Below are 23069 nucleotides of genomic sequence, written 5' to 3'. Positions count from 1 at the left end.
CCGCTCGCTTCGCTCGCTGGGCTGCGGGCTCGGTCCTCGCTTCGCTCAGACAACTTTTTATTCCTACTCTATGTCCACATGGATAGTGGAGATTGCACGCACACCCGCTTTAGTGGAGTCACTGTCCCCTTGCCCGCTCGCTTCGCTCGCTGGGCTGCGGGCTCGGTCCTCGCTTCGCTCGGACAACTTTTTATTCCTACTCTATGTCCACATGGATAGTGGAGATTGCACGCACACCTGCTTTAGTGGAGTCACTGTCCCCTTGCCCGCTCGCTTCGCTCGCTGGGCTACGGGCTCGGTCCTCGCTTCGCTCGGACAACTTTTTATTCCTACTCTATGTCCACATGGATAGTGGAGATTGCACGCACACCTTAATTATTTTCATTATTTTTTTCAATTATTTAATTAAATCCATTTCTTGTATTTTTTCAATTTTTAAATTACAATGACAGTTTTCAATTCAAGAATTACTTGTATTCCACAGCCACTAGGTGGCATGTGGAGTTCACTTTTTCTTCCTGGCACGCCCCCAGCTAACAATCCCTCCAATGAGGAGGGAGACAAACATCACCAGCAGAGCTAAGATGGCCGACGGAGCCACGATTGCGGACTTTCGGCGCTTCCTGCACGGTGAGTTTAAGCTTTTTCTCACCGAAAGTGCCAGAATTCGTTAGAGGAGAATCTTAGCTTTCCATAGATATATAACTTGTGGGGTTTTAAACAAGCTGAAAGCGGAAATTCGTTCCGTTTTCAGCACAGTTCCAATTGTCTATGGGGATTTGCGCTGGGTCCCCTAAAGTAGACTAGCGCCGGGGACTAGATCCCAGAAAGCTTGCATTATTTAACTTTATCAGTTAGCCATTAAAAGGTATTACTTTTACAAGACTTTGTTTTTTTCTACCTACATACCTTCTTAAAACAGAAAGTATTTGTGATTATTTAGGTTGAAGTGAGCTTTGAGGTATCCCACAATGCCTCACTTCTAAATATGCAAATAATCTCTTTGTTGTTCCTGAAATTCCTAGGAGTTCTGGTTCACCATGAGCTTGCTGGGCAACCTGTAACTTGCTTAGCAATCTTTCCTGGAATCCACAGCATTTGAAGTTCCTCGGCAACAGCATTCCAAACTTAATGTGAAAATTAACCTGCATGGTGGTATGATTATTTCCAGATTTTAGGGTCTAAAAGCGGTGCAGTTTTTTTGCACGCTTTTAGACCCTAAAACCTGGAAAAAATGATACTGCAGAGAGAGCTGTGGCAGCCCCTGCACTTATACGCCTCCCTGGGATACAGCACTGCAATTCTCCCTCCTCTGGGCGATGCTGTAACCTTATAGTGAGATTGTTGTCTGTTGTCATGACGACAAATGGTGAACTCACCCAAGAGATCCAGAGCCTCTGAGGACTGGAAGGAGAATGATTGCCAGCATCTGGATCCCCCGGGAGGTGAGATGAAACACCCATGCGCTTTAGGCTCTGCAATGACCTCCCGCCGGCTACCCTGAGTCAAGCTCAGGATTACCGCTCCTGACTTTTTTTCCACCCCGAGTCTGACTCAGAGCTAAGGAGGTTAATGGGTATCATTTTCTGTCCTTCTATGATGCCTGTATTTTTGCAAAACTAAGACCAAAAAAATATCTTTGAAGAACTACAATATCCATATAATTTATATTCTTCTGTTTTAGCAATAGAGCTTCTAAACATGTCTCAATTTCAAAATTATCAGAATATTTTAAGTGATGTGAAGCCATCAAATGGAAAAATCATATGTTGCTAATCTAATCAGGGGCGTAACTAGACATCACTGGGCCCTCTGCGAAACTTTGGAAGCCCCCCCCCCCCCCCCCCACCTTCCTCACTTTCTGCACAGGAAAACTGAGGACCAATGTGTTTTCCCCATGCAGATAAAAACACTTAGACTTAAAGGAAATGTCAGGGAATCTATGCTACCCCCAGATCTACTTACCCGGGGCTTCCTCCAGCCCCTTGCAGCCGACAAGTCCCTTGTCGCAGCTCTGCTCCTAGTACATACACACACAGCTGTATTATTTTCCTACATGAGAGCACATGCTATATGGAGGAACAAGAATGACATGCTGAACATAAGATATAATTATTCACTGTAAGGGTGCGTACACACTCATTACCAAATGCAACGACAGGTCCGTCGGACCCTCCCACTGGGCGGTCTTTAGCTGACTGTATGCGCGTGTGTGCGCGCTGTTGGCGGACTGATAAGGCTGTTTCTGAGCGATCCGCTGAGCGGATTGTTCAGAAACAGCCTTATCAGTCCGCCAACAGCGCGCACACACGCGAATACAGTCGGCTAAAGACCGCCTAGCGGGATGGTCCGGCGGACCCGTCGTTGCATTTGGTAGTGTGTGTGTGTATGCACCTTAACTTTGGCAAAACACTCAATGTTACTGATTAATACTGGTATTACAGGATCTTGGACTGGACTTGTGAGACAACAAGCTCTCAATGAGGCAGCAACAGTCAGACATCAATCTTTCCCATTCCACTGTGTCCAGTAATCAGACACCATAAAGTAATTAACCTATGTGTGATAAGAATCCAGGAAATTAGGAATCTCTTCTGAGAGAAGGTCTACAACTTTTTTTCCAACTGTGACTCCTTTGTTTGTAAGGTTGTACATGAAGTCATCAGAACTGTTGCAGTGTGAGACAGATGTTTTTTACGAACCCTAGGGAGCAGGGACAGTGTACAAATTCCAAAGTGTGTGTGATTCCTTATCTGTGTGCTGGACACATGCAGTCAACATAACAATGGTAGGAGAGTAGAATACGTTTTTCTCTCCATGCCCTTAGTGGCTTGTCAATCTCTCAAACTTTTTCCCCCATGGGGCCCCCTGTGGCTTCTAGGCCCCCCTGCGGAGGCATCCCTTGCAGGGTTTATTGTTACGTCCCTGAATCTACTATTTATTTTCCATTTTTTGAACACACAGAAAATGTGTATATGTGTATGAGTAAATATAGAGTGCTTCTGGGTTTTTTTTCCTTGAAAGATCCACAGGCTTAAGGTGGCCACACACGATACAATAAAATGATCTGATTTTACGGCAATTCGATAAATATGATCGGATCTATTTTTTGTTTCATTCGACTGAAAAATCCTTGTTTTTTTTTCGATTTTTATTGATCCGGAATGCTGGAATTTTTTCTAAAGATTGTATTGTATTTATTAGTATATACACTCTATTAATTTTCTTAGAGTTTTCAATCATTTTTATCATAATTGGGGGGAAATTGAACATATGTGTGGGGGTCATTGGTCATATTTTTGAAATGTTTCAATCAGTCAGGAAAATGTATTGCAATTCTTGAATTTAACGGATATTTAAAAAATGGTATGGTGGGTGGCCACCTTTACCGTATGTCTGGTTAGTACACTTATAGTACTATATTAGTGCACTAGTAGTTAGTACACTAAATGTGTGCTTACATTTATACAATTCCTTTTGGTTGCGTTGTTTAAATCACCAGCAAGTAAGAAAATGCTTAACCACTTAAAGGAACTCAGAGGAGTGCCCAAATTTAAAAGAATACACTTACCTGGGGCTTCTTCCAGCTCAGGGTAGGCGGCGAGGTCCCGCGGCATCCTCCTGGCTCCTCTCCTTCAGCCTCCGCTGGCGACACCTGGCGATACCCGGGCCTGGTGTCGGCCGGCTCTTCCTGGTCACAACAGCCGGTGTGACAGGTCTGCGCATGTGCAGATTTTCCGCGCATTTGCAGACCTGTCATGCCGGCCACCGTGATGACGCAAAGCGGCCGGCGTGATGACGCATTACGTCATTAACCAGGAAGAGCTGGCCGACACCCGCAGAGGCTGAAGGATGAAGGAGAGGAGCCAGGAGGACGCCGCTGGACCTCGCCGCCTAAGGTAAGCTGGAAGAAGCCCCAGGTAAGTGTATTCTTTTAAATTCGGGCACTCCTCGGAGTCCTTTTAATGACAACTGGACGTTTATAAACGTCCAGTGTAGTTGTGGAGAGTGCACCACCAGTTTGTTACTAAATGAGGCACATGTGGTATTATTTTAACCGTGACGAGTTGTAGAATAAATTTTGGTGGGCCTTAAAGATTGGACACACATCACAAAACAAAATAGGTAGGTACAAACTCAATCCAACATAAAAAAAAGTCATTTTCAAAATTTGCTAAAGTTTTAGCAAAACTACAAGAGAATTTGTGGTAACATTTTAACCGTGATAAGTAGTAGAATACAGTTCAGAAAGTTTTAGGGTTGAGGTCCATGTCTTGTGTATTCTTTCAGTCACAAACGGAATCAAAAGCAATTCAATGTTTGCATATTCTGTACCAAAATAAAAGACTTGTAAAATGAAAACAAAGTGACAGAATAAGAAAGAAACAACAAATATTGTTATCTTAGGAACTTGGCTTTTTAAATATGTATGCCATGAGGGTATATTACTGTTATTTTTGCAAATGAGGTCTTATAATCATTAATAGTGTACAATGAGAAAGCAAAAGACGAAAAACAGAAAAAAAGACACCTTTATTTCCAAATACAATATTGTCACCATACGTTGTGCTAGGAACATAATCTAAACGTTGTTATAACCAGGATGAATAAACAAATAAAATGTGTGAGTTTAACTTATAGTTAGCACTGTTTATTGTAAAGCTATAATGGATGTAAGGGCCCATTCACACTAGAGCGTTTTGCCATGATTTTGGCAAAACGCTAGCGCTTTTTAAAAGCGGTAGTGTAATGAAACCCTTACTGGAGCGATTTGCACTAATTGCCGCAAATCACCCCAAAACGGCCAAAAACGCAAACGAGTCGCCTGCACCATTTTCAGGCGATTTCCCGGCAATCGCGTTTCAGTGCTATAGAAGCGCTAAATGCGATCGCTGCAAAATCGCCGCAGTGTTTAGTGATTTTTCCACGCAAAATCACGGAAAAATCACTCCTGCAAAACACCGGCAAAAATCGCCGGCGTTTTGCGTTTCTAAGTGTGAATGGGGCCTAAATGAAGAAATAGTGTTTTTCTGTTTTTTCCCTTCTTTTCCCTTTAAAATGCGTTGAAAATAAGGTAACTACTAAACAAAATTATCACTCACTAAAAGCCTAATTTGTCCCGAAATAAACAATATATAGATCATTTAGGTGTGATTAGTAGTAATAAAGTTATTGGTGAATCAATAGGAGCAGTGCTGATATGTGAAAATTTGTTTGGTCCTGAATAGTTTTGATAGTACATTTCCCTCTACTTTTTTTACTTTTTTAATTGCAAATTCCAGAAAAGTTATTCTAAATTAAAGATAAAAAATTATCATCAGAAAACTCAGAAGAAAAAGTTAATTGCATATGGGCCAATATTTCATCTTCGGTGTAAAATAATTTTTCAGCACTTTGCAATTACAAAAGCACCAAAAAGTAGGTGAAAAAGTATTGTCAAAATGATTCTGTATTTTCTTGCTTGCTGGAGGCTTAAAAGGCCTTTTATTAACCACTTGCCGACCAGGGCTGTATTGGCTGATCGGTGCTGCGTGGGCTCTCCAGCCCGCAGCACAGATCAGTATTATGCCAGGGCGATCAGACTTCCCCCCTTTTTTCCCCACTAGGGGGATGTCCTGCCGGGGGGGTCTGATCGCCGCCGGCCATCTGCGTTTTGCGGGGGGGGCTCCTCAAAGCCCCCCTCCGCAGCCATTTCCGCCCTCTGGCTCCTTACCTCCCTCCCTCCCTCTCTCTGTAATGCGCAGGACGGAGTTCCGTCCTGCGCATTGAAGGATAGGCTTCTGCCTATCAGATGCCGGCGATCCCCGGCCAATCAGAGGCCGGGGATCGCCGATCTGCCTTACGGCGCTGCTGCGCAGCAGCGCCGTATGATGTAAACAGCGGGGATTTCTTCCCCGCCTGTTTACATTTTGCCGGCGAGCCGCTATCGGCGGCTCTCCGGCTGTTCACGGAGACAGCCTCCGTGAACTGACATGGAAAGGCCGCTCGATCGAGTGGCCGTTTCCATGGTAACCCGCAGACGACCAGTTTACGCCGATCGGCGTTAGCTGGTCGTCAAGAGGTTAAAGAGGCATATCACCTAGGAGAAAACATAGGTGAAGAAGTGAATTGAATAGAGGCGTATGGGCCATATTTTTCTCCGGATCATTTTTCATCTTATCTCAAAAATATTTTTTTCAGTGCTTAGCTATTGAAAACGTACTAAAAATTAGGTAAAAATGTAATATCAAGCTCGTTTTAGGTAGTTTCTTGCTTGTCGGGAGCTTTAAAAGTGCTCTGTTGATGAGGTTTAAAAATATCTTCTTGGAAAAAACTCAGGAGAAAAGTGAATATAATATGGCCCTATGCAGTTACCAAACCCACCAGCGTAAGTGCTGGTGAGTTTCTTAACTTGGGCAAAGGAGGCGTCACCTAATGCAATTACATTTAACCCCCCTCCCTCCCCAAGGAATAGAAGAACTCGCTTGGGTGATACATGAACTATGAAGACCCATTCATCATCTGCCATTTTTTGAACATGTTTAGATTCATATGTCAGGATATTCTCAGGGGATTTAGTTGGGGGAGGGGTGCTTTAACCCCAAAGCAGTCAGGCATAGAGCCAGAAGAGGACTCTCTTAGGTCTTATTTTCCCTATGAAAAGTTCTGAAATTACTTTTTGTGGTCTTATATTTTTACATCACACAATCCTGGCATTTTAACATAAAAACAGGGAACACCAAGAGCCCCAATAGTGTAATACATACTGGATAAGGTGGCAATAAATTGGTATTGCTAGATACTCACAAGTTAGGGTCACCAGCAGGCAACCACTGTAAAGGCAGGTGGGGAGATTATCCTGACTCCACTCAGGATTAAGAAGTCGCTCTCTGTACACAGGAAAAAAGGGTAGCAACCCTCCACCAAGGGTGGACTCCAAATTGTATACAATGAACAGAGGCGCCAAAAGTATAAAATTACATTAAATGAGCTTAAAAACCAACTTAATTGGCAAAAATGAAGGAGGAAGTGGTGGTCTTACCTCTCTCAAGCAGACACAACAACGACTGTGATTCAGACAGTCAAACACATTTATTAGAAACTCCCAAAAAATTGCAACGCGTTTCGCAGGCTCAATCCCGCTTCGTCAGGCAATACAGGGAGGAGTATCAAGCGATCTGCACAAGGATTCAAGTTAAGCGCCTCTGTCACAGACCACCACTTTCTCCTTCATTTTTGCCAATTAAGTTGGTTTTTAAGCTCATTTAATCTAATTTTATACTTTTGGCGCCTCTGTTCATTGTATACACTGGCATTTTAACAGTTCTGTACATTTTTATATGTCCACTGTAGATGCAAAAAAAAATATATTTTTGTAGTTAAAGCGGAATATAACCCTGCATTTCAACTTTGCTCTAAAACATTATTTACAGTATATTATATGCAACCAGCATTTTTTTTTTTTACTAGACCAGCATTGGAAGGGTTACACAGAGCTTTAAAGTTCCTGGAGATTTCTGCAGACGCATCCGAAGCTGACATAGATACATTTTGTTTACATAAATGTATCTAAGTGTTGAATGTGACTCATCTCTCTGACTGTGAAGGAGTTGGAGGACAGCCAAAGAGTGTGTAACATTTCTCAATAGATACATATAACTAAATAGAATGTAACAATCTGAACTTCTGCATATCTCTCCACGGAACTTTAAACCTCTGTGTTTAACCCTTCCAATGCTGGTCTAGTTAAAGAAAATGCTTTTTGCATATAATATGCTGTAAATAATGTTTTAGAGCAAATTTGAAATGCAGGGTTATATTCCGCTTTAAGATGAGTAAAAAAAAACTCAGGAGAAATATATCTAACATCTGTATGTAGAAATAGTAAAATACCCATGGAAATATTTACATTCTCACATGGCTGTGTGTGCGTGCGTATATCATTTATTTGTTACAAATTGTGTTAATTGAGTAAGTTAGTGAAGTGTGGCCCGGTGTTAGTCGAGAAGCAGAAATGCAGACATCAAACCAACAAAGGTTGAGTCCGGTGACACCTTTAAAGGACTTCCGAGGCCAAAATCCGGGCCCAAAACATAAAAAAAGTTAGCTACCTTCATGACTTTGTAAGGCACGGAGGACGCCGTCCGCGCCCTCCGTGCCGTTCCGCCTGGTCCCCTCTGCTGAATAGCCCCCCGAAAGGCTGCGACCCCACGATCCGGGTCGGCATCTTCTGCCTCCATAAAGATGGCCGCCGGAGCTGGCCACGGCTGCGCAGTCCACATAGCCGCTACTGCGGCTGCGCAGCTCTAGGGCCAACCCTCCGATCCACGCTGCCTGTTACGTGATCGGGGGGTTGGCCCTAGAGCTGCGCAGCCGCAGTAGCGGCTATGCGGACTGCGCAGCCGTGGCCAGCTCCGGCGGCCATCTTTATGGAGGCAGAAGATGCCGACCCGGACCGTGGGGTCGTAGCCTTTCGGGGGGCTATTCAGCAGAGGGGACCAGGCGGAACAGCACGGAGGGCGCGGACGGCGTCCTCCGTGCCTTACAAAGTCATGAAGGTAGCTAACTTTTTTTATGTTTTGGGCCCGGATTTTGGCCTCGGAAGTCCTTTAAGGACTAACTGTACATGGTTTATTGCATGCCTTCGAAACATTATGTTTCTTCTTCAGGCATTCTACAGAACTGGATCAGAACCGTGCAATAATTGTACGGTGCTTTATTGTACGGTTCTGATCCAGTTCTGTAACATGCCTAAAGGAGAAACTTAAAGGGATACTGTAGGGGGGTCAGGGGAAAATGAGTTGAACTTACCCGGGGCTTCTAATGGTCCCCCGCAGACATCCTGTGTTGGCGCAGCCACTCACCGATGCTCCGGCCCCGCCTCCAGTTCACTTCTGGAATTTCTGACTTTAAAGTCAGAAAACCACTGCGCCTGCGTTGCCGTGTCCTCGATCCCGCTGATGTCATCAAGAGCGCACAGCGCAGGCCCAGTATGGTCTGTGTCTGCGCAGTACACTCCTGGTGACATCAGCAGGAGCGAGGACACGGCAACGCAGGCGCAGTGGTTTTCCGACTTTAAAGTCAGAAATTCCAGAAGTGAACTGGAGGCGGGGCCGGAGCATTGGGGAGTGGCTGCACGGGCACAGCATGTCTACGGGAGACCATTAGAAGCCCCGGGTAAGTTCAGCTCATTTTCCCCCGACCCCCCTACAGTATCCCTTTAATGTTTCGAAAGCTTGCAATAAACCACGTACAGTTAGTCATTAAAGGTATCAACGGAATCAACATTTGTTGGTTTGATGACTGCAATTGACTTAGTAAGTGTAAAATAATAGTAAACATTTAGTATTCAGTTTTTGCTGTTGGGATTTTTGCCCACAATATCTTGCAAATTACTTCTGTTTGTTTTTAAATCTTTTTATTGCGGCACAAAGAAATATAAACATACATGATATATCTGGCAAAAGTTCAGTAACAAAAGGTCACATTTTATTTAAAAGAAGAGAGCAAAGAGAAAGACAAGATAACTTATTGAAACAAACTGAATGTTTTTTTTTTTGGAGTTCTGTTAGCAATTGAACTGAGTGTATGACGATTTGCCAAAATGCGTCTTTATACAGAAAGAGTTTATCAAATAACTATATTATACTGTATATAACAATAAGAGATAAAAATAAATTGCAAATCACTTCTAACTTGTCATTTATAGTCCTCCTCGCATGCATGCTATATTTAACTCTACCCACAGATTTTAATGATTGCTGAGTCAAGAAGCTGTGAGGGTCATTCCAAAACCTGGAAGCGGATCTCCAGCCCGGCAGCCTTCCTGTAAAAGAAAGTTATAAGTTACCTGTGCTGCCTGGTCTCTGAACCACCCGACTTCCAGCTCATGGCTCCGCCCCCCAGAGAAAAACGCCAAGATGTTTGCTGGAGTTTACTGGAGTAAACATCTTGGCATTTTTCTCCGGGTAGGGAAGGGAGGCAGAGCCACATGCTGGATGTAGGGTGATGGGTTTTTGGAATGGCTTCAAGAGACAACGCAGGTAACTGTAACTTTCTTTTACAGGAAAGCTGCCAGATTTTAACTTGCAGGCTGGAGGTCCGCTTTGAACTTCCTTTAATTCAAGTAGCTCATGGTGGAATTGGAGGTATGTTTACAATGACTTGTTGTAGAAGCAAATCCCTTTTTAGCTCCTTGGCTGTTGGCTGTTAAAGAGACTCCGAGCACCTCTCATGGGCATGCCTTTAAGCCAGAAGACTTCCAACAAAGTCGTGCTATGACCTCTCTGGAGGAGCCTCTTGCAATGGCCATGCGTGTCACTTCCTCTTCCTGCTTCACTCAGTGATGCACTCCTCTAACAGAGAAGACAGGGGTGACCCGGAAGTTATAACATAGCCAATATGACAGCCGCAATTTTTAAATTGAAATAGAACTATTTGGTGTAGAATGGCGATTCAGGCATCAAATGAAAGAGGAGAGCACAAGCTACAGAATGGTATGCATCTTTAAGTACTTTGCAGTACTGGTCGGAGTCTTAAAGGCATGCCCATGAGAGGTGCTCGGAGTCCCTTAAACATTAGCACCCACAATTAGCTGATCTTTAGTGGAATCCATTCTTCTCTCTACCTCTTCCACTGGCAGCCACACAACCTGAAAACAGAGTGGATCCATCTCCATGTTTTCTCCTGAAGATACTATATACAGATCATGATTTTTCAAGCAGTGCTGCATGTTGCAACACTACCGTTTCAGCCAAATCTTCAGCCGAATAATTTAATTTGCCTTACTTTTCCCTCTGAAAGTTTTGTTTTTAATCTTTCAGACCTTGCAATTGTTCACACAGACAATTGTACGTTGTTTACAGCTGACCGCATTGCTCGTATTTCAAGCACTGCCTATTCAAGTAAAACGGCAGCAATGGTACCCCTGTTTCTCGCCATTTACCGACATTTGCACATATGCTGTATTTCTATCCTTATATTTACCAATGTTTCAGTCGTCCCTTAAAGCAGCCGTATTGTTCCAAGGTTGTGTACTGCCATGTCTCTGTGTCCCCCTGTGAAGGTGCAAAAGGATGATAGCTGCTAAAGGCCACCAAAAGATGCTAAATGCTTTTCTGTATGCTTTCAGAAAAGCGTTTAACTAAGACACCGCCAAAAGCATAATAATATTATGGACAGTGGAACATGAAAGGTCAAAGCATTCAGCAGTCTTGAATAACTTTCATGACCATAAGATGTGGATGGCCATAATCGTCCATATCTGTGGAAATCTGTTCTGTAGACTCGGAAAAAGTAGCATTTCTGGTGGAATTTTTCATTAATTGCATCAAGGTCCTTGGCCTGTACACAGACAAGATTTTGCAGCACTATGGATCTGATGCATTGGACTGCTTAATAAACACTAGATTTTCAGCAGAGCTTGGCTGAAAACCATCTATACTGTGTACAAGGACATAGTCTTGCCTTCATGTGGCCATCTGTATTCTCCATCTCTTATGTAGGCTTGTGCAAAGGACTTGGGGACATGACCTGCGTATGGAAAAAGGGTTTTTGCCATTTATTTAGGAAAGTGTTCTTTACAGTAAAAGTACCGTATTTCGTGCCGTATAAGACGCTCCGGAATATAAGACGCACCCAGGTTTAGAGGTCACAAACCAGGGAAAAAAAGATATATATACTAAACCTGGTGCGTCCATATTCCAGGAGCATCTTATACATGTTCTCCCCCAAATGGTGTCCGCCTGTTTCCCCATGTCCCCTCCTGTGTCCCTTATGTGCCCTCCTATGTCCATTATGTGCCCTCTTGTGTCCATTATGTGTTCTCCTGTTTACCTTTATGTGTTCTCCTGTGTCTCTTTACATGCCCTCTTGTGTCCATGATGTTTTCACCTGTGTCTATACAACCTCCTGTGTCCCATATGTGTGTACCTGTGTCCCTTTATGTGTCCCATATGTGTGTACCTGTGTCCCTTTATGTGTCCCATGTGTGTACCTGTGTCCCTTTCTGTGTCCCATATGTGTGTACCTGTGTCCCTTTGTGTGTCCTCCTGTGTCCCATATGTGTGGCCATTCCCTGGTGCCAAGTGGGTGGTCGCTCTCTCCCCGTGTCTCTGATGCCCGTGCACAAGTGAATCAGTAATGCTCAGGCAGCCGGATCACATACCACATGGCCGCCGCCGCCGGGAACTGCCTCCTGTGTAATGCTGCTGGCGGCTCTTGTCCCGTGTGCCCGCTCGTTCTACTGCATGTCACTCCCCCATTTGCCAATGTAAATATCGGGCAGCTGGCTTCACTATCGCCGCGAGGATTGCAGACCTTGTCCCCCTGTGCGCGGCTGGCTCTATTGAAAGGCTCGTACTGATTGCGTCATCAGTACGAGCCTTTCAATAGAGCCAGCCGCGCACAGGGGGACAAGGTCTGCAATCCTCGCGGCGATAGGGAAGCCAGCTGTCCGATATTTACATTGGCAAATGGTGGAGCGGAGACGCAATAGAACGAGCGGGCACACGGGACAAGAGCCGCCAGCAGCATTACACAGGAGGCAGTTCCCGGCGGCGGCGGCCATGCGGTATGTGATCCGGCTGCCTGAACATCATTCACTTGTGCACAGTCATCAGAGACATGGGGAGTGGGCACACACAGGCAGGGAATCCCCGACATGGCGGCGGTTCATATCGGCGGGCGTTCGGAGGTCGGGGATTCCCTGCCTTTGCCGTATAAGACGCAGGGACTTTTTCTCCCCATTTTTGGGGGAGAAAAAGTGCGTCTTATACGGCGGAAAATACGGTAGTTAAAATGTGGAATGTATTCCCACAGGAAGTAGTTATAGTATATTCTATATCTGCGTTTAAGGGTGGTTTAGATGCTTTCCTTGCATTGAAAGACATCAATGGCTATAATTACTAGGTAATTCCCTGCAGTGTAATTGGACCAAGCCTTGTAAGGGTTTTTCACCTTCCTCTGGATCAACAGGAATATGTGAGGGTGCAGGCCAGTGTTGTACCATGTTTTCAGGTTGAGCTTGATAGACATACGTCTTTTTTCAACCCAAATAACTATGTAACTAGCTTCTGACATCGTTATCACAGCACTGTCTTGATCTGGTATCATTTTCATGGAATTACGTCAGCCCACCATTGATGCAGTTGTAGAAACAATGAGCATGTGTTTGGCTGCATCTTGTATCAGCCAATAATTTATTTGCTTCTTGCTGTGGCGGCAAACACATGGTGCATGAACATACCATTGTCATTGCAGTTTGTAAAACAATATGTAAGCAGCAGATCCTGAAGTGAATTGGGAGCAAACCAGGTGAAGGATTTTTAAAATCCAAGTGTGCTGATTTAGGAATGCTGCATTCTCAGCATGCGCACATGGGATGGAAATGGGCTGTAAAGTTAAACACAACAATTGTTGATTTGTTTGTTGTTTTTATATCGTATGTCAGCTGCCAATGACTGATAAAGGTTGAGCAAGTCCAAATTACTGATCATAGGAGGCCACATATTGTCCAATCATGCCCCTGACTCACTGGCATAGTGCAGTGCTTGGGTTGATTATGTGTCCCAAAGTTGTTCATTGGGCTTTTTGACAATTGAAAAATAGCTACAGGCGAAACTCGAAAAATTAGAATATCTGGCAAAAGTCAATTTATTTCAGTAAGTCAACTTAAAAGTTTTAACTCATATATAAAATCGGAACCTTTTGCAGGTGTTTTGGGTTAATTAGCTGATTGGAGTCAGACACTTTGAGCCTAGAATATTGCACATTTTCACAATATTCTAATGGGCTAAGATTTTGATTTTGGGGTTCTCATAAACTGTAAGCCATAATAATCAACATTATAACAAACAAAGGCTTGAAATAGCTCGCTTTGCATGTAATGAGTATATTTCATATATTAGTTTCACCTTTTAAGTTGAATTACGGAAATAAATGGACTTTTGCACAATAGTCCAATACAAACAATTTTTTGAGCGAGGAGAACGCCAGCGCATACCACTAAGGCTGCATCCGAAATGACCACCAGCTCAGTGTGCAGCACCCAAATAGATTTTCTGCACACTTTGCATTCAATTCAGATGCAAATCATATGCAAATCTGCTACTACTTATTATGCAAACAGGAAACTCAAGAGGAGGGCCTGGGGGCTTTTTTTTTTTTTTTGCTTAGCTGCTCCCAAGGTTTTAAATTTAGGTTAGGTCACTTGCCCGGAGGTTTGCCTCACCGTGGCGCAATTGTCTAGTATAATATACTTTGCATGCAAACCATATTGGAAGCTAAAGTTCCTCCTAGTGTAATAAATGTTAGCACTTGTCTTGGATGCAGGGCATGCATTTTTCAGTCTGGCAGAGGTGGTGTATGCCTGTGCGATTAACCATTCAATTGCAACATGTGTTTAGGGACGCGCAGCCTTTCTCCCCCACCTTTTCTAAACAATTTTTTGAGTTTGATCTGTATTTTAGAACCAGTCTTTTCTCATCTAACTAAAAGAAATGGATGGAAATAATTCACTCGGTAAAGGGTTCCCCTCTCTCATCAATTCAGGTCCTAAAACTCTGCTCAAGGAGGTAGATTTGTAAAGGAAGCACATGCCATTTTGTCAACTCCTGTATAGTTAAACGGTAGTCAACAGACTAATTATAATTTGAATGCGTTTTAAATTCGCTCTTTATACCATATGAATGTCTTACAGGTGGCCACACACCTTGCAATTTTTTTAAATTACTCCTCAATTCAAGAATTACGATCAGTTTTTCCTACTGCTCAAAGCATTTCAAAAAAATCTCACCGTTGTATCTGAAAATGTGTTACATTTTCCCCAATTATGAAAAACAAATTATTGAAAACAATAAAAAAAAATTGCTTGCGTCCATACGTTAAAAAATTAACTTTATACCCTTCAACATTCAATTTGATAAAAATTGATCAGAAACATCCACCAGTCTTGATCTTCTTTTAATAAAAAAAAATGGTAAAATTGATCAGATTTCTCAAACTAATAAAAAACTTTTCAGTTTTTCTGTACGACTGATCATTTTTAGCAAATCGTATCCGGTTTGGCCACTTTTAGACTATTGTACCATTGAACAATCAGATTATAAGGTATTTTGACCAATTAAAGATTGTACAACTAGATTGTTAGGTGTGTGGTCAGTTTTATCACCAAAAGGTAAGTGTTTGTCACACATTGGAGTCATTGTTTGCTCATTTACAGTTAGGTACATCTGCTGGCTATACGTCCCAAACAATGGCTGTCAAGAACCACACTTCCACCCCAATTTGATTTATAGTTGTTTTAAAGCATTATTGTGTTTATTCCTAAGTTTTGTAAAAAAAAAAAAAAAAAAAATGTAAATCTGTTTGTTTGTTTTTTTCTTTTTTTTAGAGTGAAAGAATTGAAAAAGGCCAAGGAACTTGAAGAAATCAAACAGCGCCCCTTAGCAATGTGACAGCGCTTTCTGGACTGTTTTCATTTTCTGTTTTTAGCAGAGACATGCAACAAAAAAAAGAAAAAACAAAAAAAACAAAAACACACTGCAGTTTTCAAGTGATCACCTGCAGGATTTTAACAGTAATCTTTTTGGTCATTGCATTTGCACTTTCATGGACAACTTTTGCTTTCTTCAGCAAGACATCTTGGAATTAATCTTCTGTTGAATCATGGGAAATAAAGATAAAAGTTCGGCGCCAGGAGATGTATTGAACGTAGCTCCGGTCTCTGAGAGCCGGAGCGGTGAGATTCACATAGGGCTGAATTCAAACAACGTGTGGAACTGTTCAAGTGTTATACCAAAAATTCTAAGGAAAAGGTGGAAATGCACAAGCAAAATCTGAATGCTAAACCCAGAGCCCATCGATCACTCACAAGGAGGCCATGGAGATCCTTGAATGAATAAAGGGTTTGGACCATACTTTAGCTTGACTGTCCTACTGTCCTTACCTGAGCTGCTTCTTTGACAGAATCTCCAGGTCTTTAGTATTCCCCATACATATACCATACAACATGTGCAATGTATAGGCATATCAAATTTAAACCGTTATGCTTTAGAGAACATAATATAAACAACACAAGTCTGAAGGAAATGCAATCTTCTTCAAGCGTGTCAGTCTTTTAGAGTGGCCAAGGACTCAGCCTGTCCACAATCTCAAGAACAGTTTTATATGCTCAACTCTTTTTTTATTTTAATTCAAAGATCTATGTATATAAACATATCTATGCATTGTGCACATTACTCCTTGAATGGACAGGATCTAGAGTCAATGTCTACTAGAAAAATGTAAACCTCATTTGAGAAGGGTTATAAAAATATGCTGGTTTAAACTTTTTTTTTTTCGAGTGATAACCAAGAATTTGAAATTCTGTATTATATTCATCTCACGAACATAACTGTGCACGGTATGATTACTACTAACCCCTACGATAAATATTCAGACCACCTGCAGAGTCGGTATATTCCTGCCAATTACGCAGTTCAGCTGTCCTGTAAGAGTTAGTAACGGGACTCATAAAAATTGACCATCGTCACCCTTGCCTCAACCAGTATTTAGCAAACTCCATTTTTAAAGTGGAGACCAGTATGTTATGCACAAATAATTATATATAATGATATAAGTAAGCAGAATGAAGATTATATCTTCTAGAAATTTATTTTTTCATGAGTTTACATGATCATTTATGTTTAAGCTTTAGTTACGAGTCTAATCTCATAACTAGGGAAAAAGAAACCTTGTGTGTATCGATTGCCTGTTTCCCATAGGGGGTTGCATATACTGCCCATAGGGATTAACCTATACTGCCCATAGGGTTGCATTGACATTGCCTGAACATTTTGCCACCTAAAAAAAAATCAATCGGTGCTGCGTGCTGGCCAGTTAATAGTATATTTGGTCTTCTCAAACAGAGAACCTGAGAAAGAATTGTATACAGAAGGTGGGAATGGAAATGGGAAATACTATTTCACTAAGATTATTCTTGAGCAAGAGTATATGGATGCAGGATAAAACCATGGTTGGAATCCCTATTATTTGTATAGTTTGTTGGACTGCATTGGAAACGTGTGGATGAGTTGTCTGTATATATTGTATATAATAAAGAAAAAAAAATAAGATATGTGCATGAAACAAAGAACTCAAAAGAGATGAAAAAAGCAAAGCATTAGTGGCTATGGTCTGTAAAATGAAACAAAAATTTTATTTCACTATAAAAGTAATTTATTTTAAATGTTCTTTAGAAGAACATTTTGCTAAGCATGATTAACTGCAGAAAAAAAAGCTACTGTATTTAGAATTTAGAAAAAAAAAAAAGCTAATTAACATTAATAAACTGATATGTTTACATTTCATATTTGGCTACCAAAACATACTTTGAAATGTTTAATTTTTCGTTTTACTTTTTAATTTTCGCCAATGGTGCCAAGTAACGTGAATGCTATATTGCTTAAGAAAATTTAGTTACATTCGCAAAGCAGATACTCATAAAAAAAAAAACTGTATATGCTTAAAATCATACACTCACGCCAATAAAAAAAAAGTAGAATGAAACTCAATAAAAATGCTAAAAACATAAAATGTAAAAAAAAAAAAAACACAAATAGTATGAAAGTAGAAAATATGTTTCACATTTTCATATCTACTTGCTGGAAGTCAGAAAATGTTAACTAATAATTGCACACAAACTAAAGTGTAATACAAAAGTGTAAAAAGTACAAAAAAAGTAAAAAAAAGATGCTAACTGGTCTTGTAGGGGACTCATGGTATAAGATATTTCCACACAGAAACAAGCCAAAGTGATCAGATTATAAAGTCTTTGAAAGAAGGAGAGTTACAAAATTAAGTGTGCTTCGGTATTCAACTTTTGGCACTCATTGCCAACAACATTTGTTTAAACTTTTAGACTTACAATCTGCTACATATCTGATTGTATGGGGAGACAGTACTATTCAGGTTGTACTAGCCTTTTTTTCCCTACTTCAGCAGTTTCTACTGTATATTTTTTTTATACTGAGAAGTAAAATGTAAAGATAACACAATGTGCATATGTAAGAAACTTTTATCCGGGTTGTTCAAGACAAAAAGGCTTGAAAATGAAGCTTAAAAATTGACGAGGTCAGTACTCTTGCTGCATTTTTTAACAAGTTCATTTCCTTCACGTGAGATGTACAGATAGGAAGGAGTTAAAAACACTGATGTATAGGTTATATACTTGTCATAAGATCACGCACAATCCACCATTATGAATAGTCTGTACATTTAAGAAAAAAAAAATATATATAGTGCTCTTTTTTGACGGGACATTGAGTGTTCCAAGAAGAATGTATTTTATTATTTATCCACGAGGAACGGGATGAAAAAATACACATATCAAAACGCCTTTTTGGAATAACACTGCTGTTATGTATTAGTATTAGCCTAACTTTTAGAATTTTGTTATCTGGAACTGTATATTAATATTTCCACTTTTCATGAAGAATGTACTTTTTTCTCACTTTGGCAAGAGTACTGGTCTCCCATGTAATGCTGTATTCTCTGTATATTTGTACTAAAAAAAACACATTAAGGTCAGTGTTGTGCAGTGTGTTGATAATGTTATCAGATTCAGTAACATGCAGGACCTTTCCAAGTTACTGTCGCACCAGAAAAAAAAGCCGTCACAAGGGCCTGTTCTAGCGCATCCCTGTTCTAGCGCATCAGATGCATTGAACTTTTCAGGTTGAAGAATAATTGCACTTTCACTCAATTATTTGAAAAAATAATTCAACGCTAATGGTGAGAATTAATGGGAATATATTACTACTGAATTTTCAATTAAAAATAATTACACAAGGTATTCGGTGCCCTGGCTTTGAAAGGGGCTGGGAGTACAAGAAACGGTTTAATGTCTAGCGCTTGTCTTCTCCTGCTGCTGCCCTGTCTGTACAACTTGCTCCACCCCTATTGCCACTGAAAAAGGAGAGGGGGGATTAAACACGAAATAAGCTGGTATTAACTTTTCACAGTATAGAGAGCCAGTGCCAAAGCTCTTTTGCTTCGTTTATATTTTTCCATTCTACCCTCACATTCCTTTCTAAGGAAGCTGCCTTGTTTGTAGAGCTGGATAAGTTTGGCCAAATGTAAGAAGGGCTGTAAAGTTTATTAAATAAACTGGTGTCACTTATGTTTTTACCTTTAATCTTTATCAGTATCAGTGGGATCTGAACAAGTTGTATCAGCTGAGAAAAGGGGACTTAAGACGCTTGGCCAGCTTCTACATTTGGCTGTAGGTAAACAAAGGGCAGCTGCTGCCCTGTACAATAGGATAAGAGAAAAGAAATGTACAATGCTGCCTATTTGCATTATCGATTACTAATCGGTTTAAAACATCTCTACAGTCCCGTGAAAGTGCAGTTATCCTTTTAAGAAGGTGTCTGAACAGAAACTTTTTTGCAGTAGACCCGTCACTGACAACAAAAGCTTGGATATTTTTGAATGTAAGATGCATAAAAACAGTTAACTTGGATGGGATACATAACATTTCCCAAGTGCCAGGAGTCTGTCATAATATGTAATTGTTAAACGTATTCTGTCTCTCAGCATTTTTTTTATTTTATTTTTTATTTATTTTATTTTTTTTATGTTCAGCTTCTGTAAACATTAAAAAAAAAATTACCATCTGTACTGTGTGAGAGAAATAGAAATTATAACGTGAAATCCCTACATGGTTGCACGCTTATGGCAGTTCCACACAGTAGTTGGCGCCAACGGGGGGCCCCAAAGGCTTGCATGTAAAGCTAATATAGATGTCTCCTTTTTGTAAGTTTTATTTTTGTAATTGTGCATGTAAAAAACAAAAAATCACCGAACTCAATGATCTGTTGAACAACTCCGCTGCTGGACCCATGCAAAATGTTTTGAATTGCCCTTAAAATTATGGAAAATGTTTTCTGAATGCTTTCTATTCTTTCTGCTGTAAATTACGAACAATTAAATTTCCCCATATTACATATGTGTTTGCCTGATTCCTTCTCATTCTTTCATTCGCTGTTATTCATACACTTTACTATAAAATTACATTTTTTCCATCAGATGCAATCTGTTGATGTGATTTTTACGATCGAAAATAATCGGAAGGTAATTATCAATTGTTCTGATAAAAGGGTCGATTAGGGTATTTTCTCTCTCCCAATTCGATATTAGGATCCAACATTCGAGTCGATTACAACAACATAATATATCACTGCAATAAGTAGTTTAATAATAATTTATTAATAATTGAATGCTGTTAAAGAGGGACTGTAGTGAAAATAACATAATGAATAAAATTGCTTTTTTTTTTACAATTACTTTATAAATTATTTAGTCAGTGTTTGCCCATTGTAATCTTTCCTCATCCCAATTTGTACTCGGAAATTTATCACAGGTGGCGACATCTTTAGAAAAACAAAAAAGAAGCGCTCAAATAGTGCATTAAAATTTTGAATGAGGATGCGCCATATAAAATTGCACTTACATTTAGGTTTCTTTAACCTCCCTGGCGGTACTCCCGACCTGAGCTCGGGGTAGAAAAAAGCAGCTGCTATCGATGATCCCGAGCTCAGGTCGGGGTAGGGAGTGCAGCGCTTTACCTTAAGTTGTGGAGTCCCGCGCGCGATCGCGCTGCGCAGCGGGACTCCAGCCTCTCTCCCCGGCAGTGTGGGGTCTTTCCCTGGCCGCCGGGATCCCCATGTTCCCGCTATTCTTTCAGGGACCCGGCGGCCAATTGGAGTGGCGGTGGCGGCGTGACGTCATTGGGGGCGGGGCTAATATTTAAAACAAACTTCTCTATATTAGAGAAATATAGAGAAGTTCGTTTATATGTATATCTAGTGGACAAATTTAAAACTGCAGCGCTGGAGCCCAGGAAGGTAAATTTTTTTATTCTGCTGCAGATCTCCCTGCCAGAAGGATTTTTTTCAGGTTTTAGGATCTGAAAGAGTGGAAAAAAATTGCACCTCTTTTAGACCCTAAAATCTGGAAAGAATCATAATGGCAATGGGGTTAAAATCACCATGTAAGTGGCCTGCCCACGATCTTGACCCTCTGCCACGGTCTGGCCAGGACCCAGAGTTGCGACGTTGTTGTTCCGCGGTGTCGCAAGGAGGGAAAGGAGGGGGCGTGACCACTCACGTCAGTGCCTCTACGTCACTACCGGTTTCGGCGCCTCCTGCGCCTTCATCAGGTCCAGCCCTGACGAAGGTGCAGGAAGTTCCAAAACCGGTAGTGACGTAGAGGCACTGACGTGAGTGGTCACGCCCCCTCCTTTCCCTCCTTGCGACACCGCGAAACAACAACGTCGCAACTCTGGGTCCTGGCCAAACCGTGGCAGAGGGTCACGATCGTGGGCAGGTCACTTACACACTGATTTTAATATATAATAAATTGTATGTGTAATACAGATAATAGAACATTAGTAGCAAAGAAAAGAGTCTCATGTTCTTATTTTCAGGTATATTGCTTTTTTTATGGCATTGCATCATTCTCTAATATTTGCAGTTTACAAACTACATGTAGAAACCACTGGCGTAACAATGGGGGAGGCGACTCCTCCCCTTAGGGCCCGCTCAGGTACTTTTGTGGGGCAGGAGGGGTCACAGCATAAGAGGAGAGCGTGGCCGCAGATCGGTGGGGAGGTGGGGACATCCCCCCCTCCCTCACCTTGGGCTCTCCTCTCAGCGCTCCCCCTCCTGCAATCATTGGTGGCAGCGGCGGCAGCAGGCTGAACACATTACCTCCTTCTCGCCGGAGGTCTTCCGATCTCTAAGAGCACCTTCCTGTTTACGCAGGAAGTTGCATGAAGCTCTTAGAGATCGGAAGACCTCCAGCGAGAAGGAGGTAATGTGTTCAGCCTGCTGCCGCCGCCACCAATGATTGCAGGAAAGGGAGCGCTAGGGAGGTGGGGGGCGGATTTTTTTTTTTTTTTTGCAGGGGGGGCCGGGGATTTCTAGGTATGCTCCTGGTAGAAACTTTATTTGTTGGTTGTTATGGGCAAAGACACACCTTCTGTTCGGCACCAGCAGCTCATAGCTGTGCACAGCGATACGACATCCCAACAGCCAATGCAGATAGCTTATCTAAAGTGGATTCTGGATGCCTCCATCTTTAAGGACTTTATTTGGCAAATAAAGTCATACAGGTGTGTGCATCAGTTATCTTTGTTACATGTTCATTACCTCAGCGAAGCAATCAAACTGTAGTAGGTCATCTTAAGCGTTTTTGTGGCGCTTTAGCTAAACCTTGTGAATAACTCAGCTTTTCTCTTACGAACATCTATGCTACATCGCACTAAGACAGGTGCTACAGCATACAGACACAGGAAGTTAAAGGACATTAGAAACGACTAGAAGTAGTCTAGAAGTAGAAGTAGCTTTCCCCGAGACCGTCCATTCTTTATAAACAGCCAGTCAAGGGTTAACACTGGAGCCCACCCTGAGGGGTGGAGTTCGCCGTCCATCACATGCTAGGCCTGCCATTGGCTGGCTGGAGCATGTGATGGAGTGATGCACAGCTTTACTGCGCATGCCCCGTGATCTACATCAGAGTTGTAACTTCTGGTGGCCTGTTACCTAAGCGATTTTCTGAGCGTTTAGGGAGTGATTCCAACCGCTAGCGATTTCCCTAAACTCTCAGCTAATGTTATTGGATGGGCCAAACACCATTGTGGCGATTGCGATTACCAAATCGCAAAGCGCAGGACATGCAGCATTTTTAGCGTTAGCGTTTCTGCAATGTAAAGTATATAAACGCTGGCCTAATCGCTCATCAAAACCTGCAGAGAGCGATTTTGCTAGCATTTTGAAGTTACTGCACACTGTAAACAAAATTAAAATTAATTGAAAGGACCATTCAGAATTAAAAATGCTAACCACTAATCGCTACACAATTGCTGGCAAAAACCTTACACTTTTTAAAATCGCTACCAAAACCGCTCATGAAATCGCTTACAAAATGCTCATACAAAACGCTAGCAATTGCGATTAGCGATAGCGTTTTGTAGTGGGTTCTAGGCCTTAATCTATTCTTTAGAGGGACAGGTCAACACATGTTTACCTTACTCCCGCCTGGATGCCGGC

General features: G+C 41.7%; 1 protein-coding gene across 18 annotated transcripts in view; it reads left to right on the top strand.

The window, feature by feature from the left end:
* Positions 1 to 17229, top strand: part of CAMTA1 (calmodulin binding transcription activator 1) — a 1857772-nt gene extending 1840543 nt beyond the window's left edge. For 17 of the 18 annotated variants that reach the window (XM_068238930.1, XM_068238931.1, XM_068238929.1 and 14 more), the window contains one exon: positions 15371 to 17229. In XM_068238930.1, the coding sequence (XP_068095031.1) occupies positions 15371 to 15403 (33 nt within the window). In that variant the 3' untranslated portion in view covers positions 15404 to 17229. The remainder of the gene's footprint in view (positions 1 to 15370) is intronic. The other variant, XR_011021914.1, reaches the window with a different exon arrangement.
* The last annotated feature ends 5840 nt before the right edge of the window (positions 17230 to 23069 follow it).

The sequence above is a fragment of the Hyperolius riggenbachi genome, chromosome 6 (assembly GCF_040937935.1).
Source record: "Hyperolius riggenbachi isolate aHypRig1 chromosome 6, aHypRig1.pri, whole genome shotgun sequence".
Classification (NCBI taxonomy): Eukaryota; Metazoa; Chordata; class Amphibia; order Anura; family Hyperoliidae; genus Hyperolius; species Hyperolius riggenbachi.
Note: the sequence above shows the minus strand (reverse complement) of the source record. Positions and strands in the feature narration are given on the sequence as shown.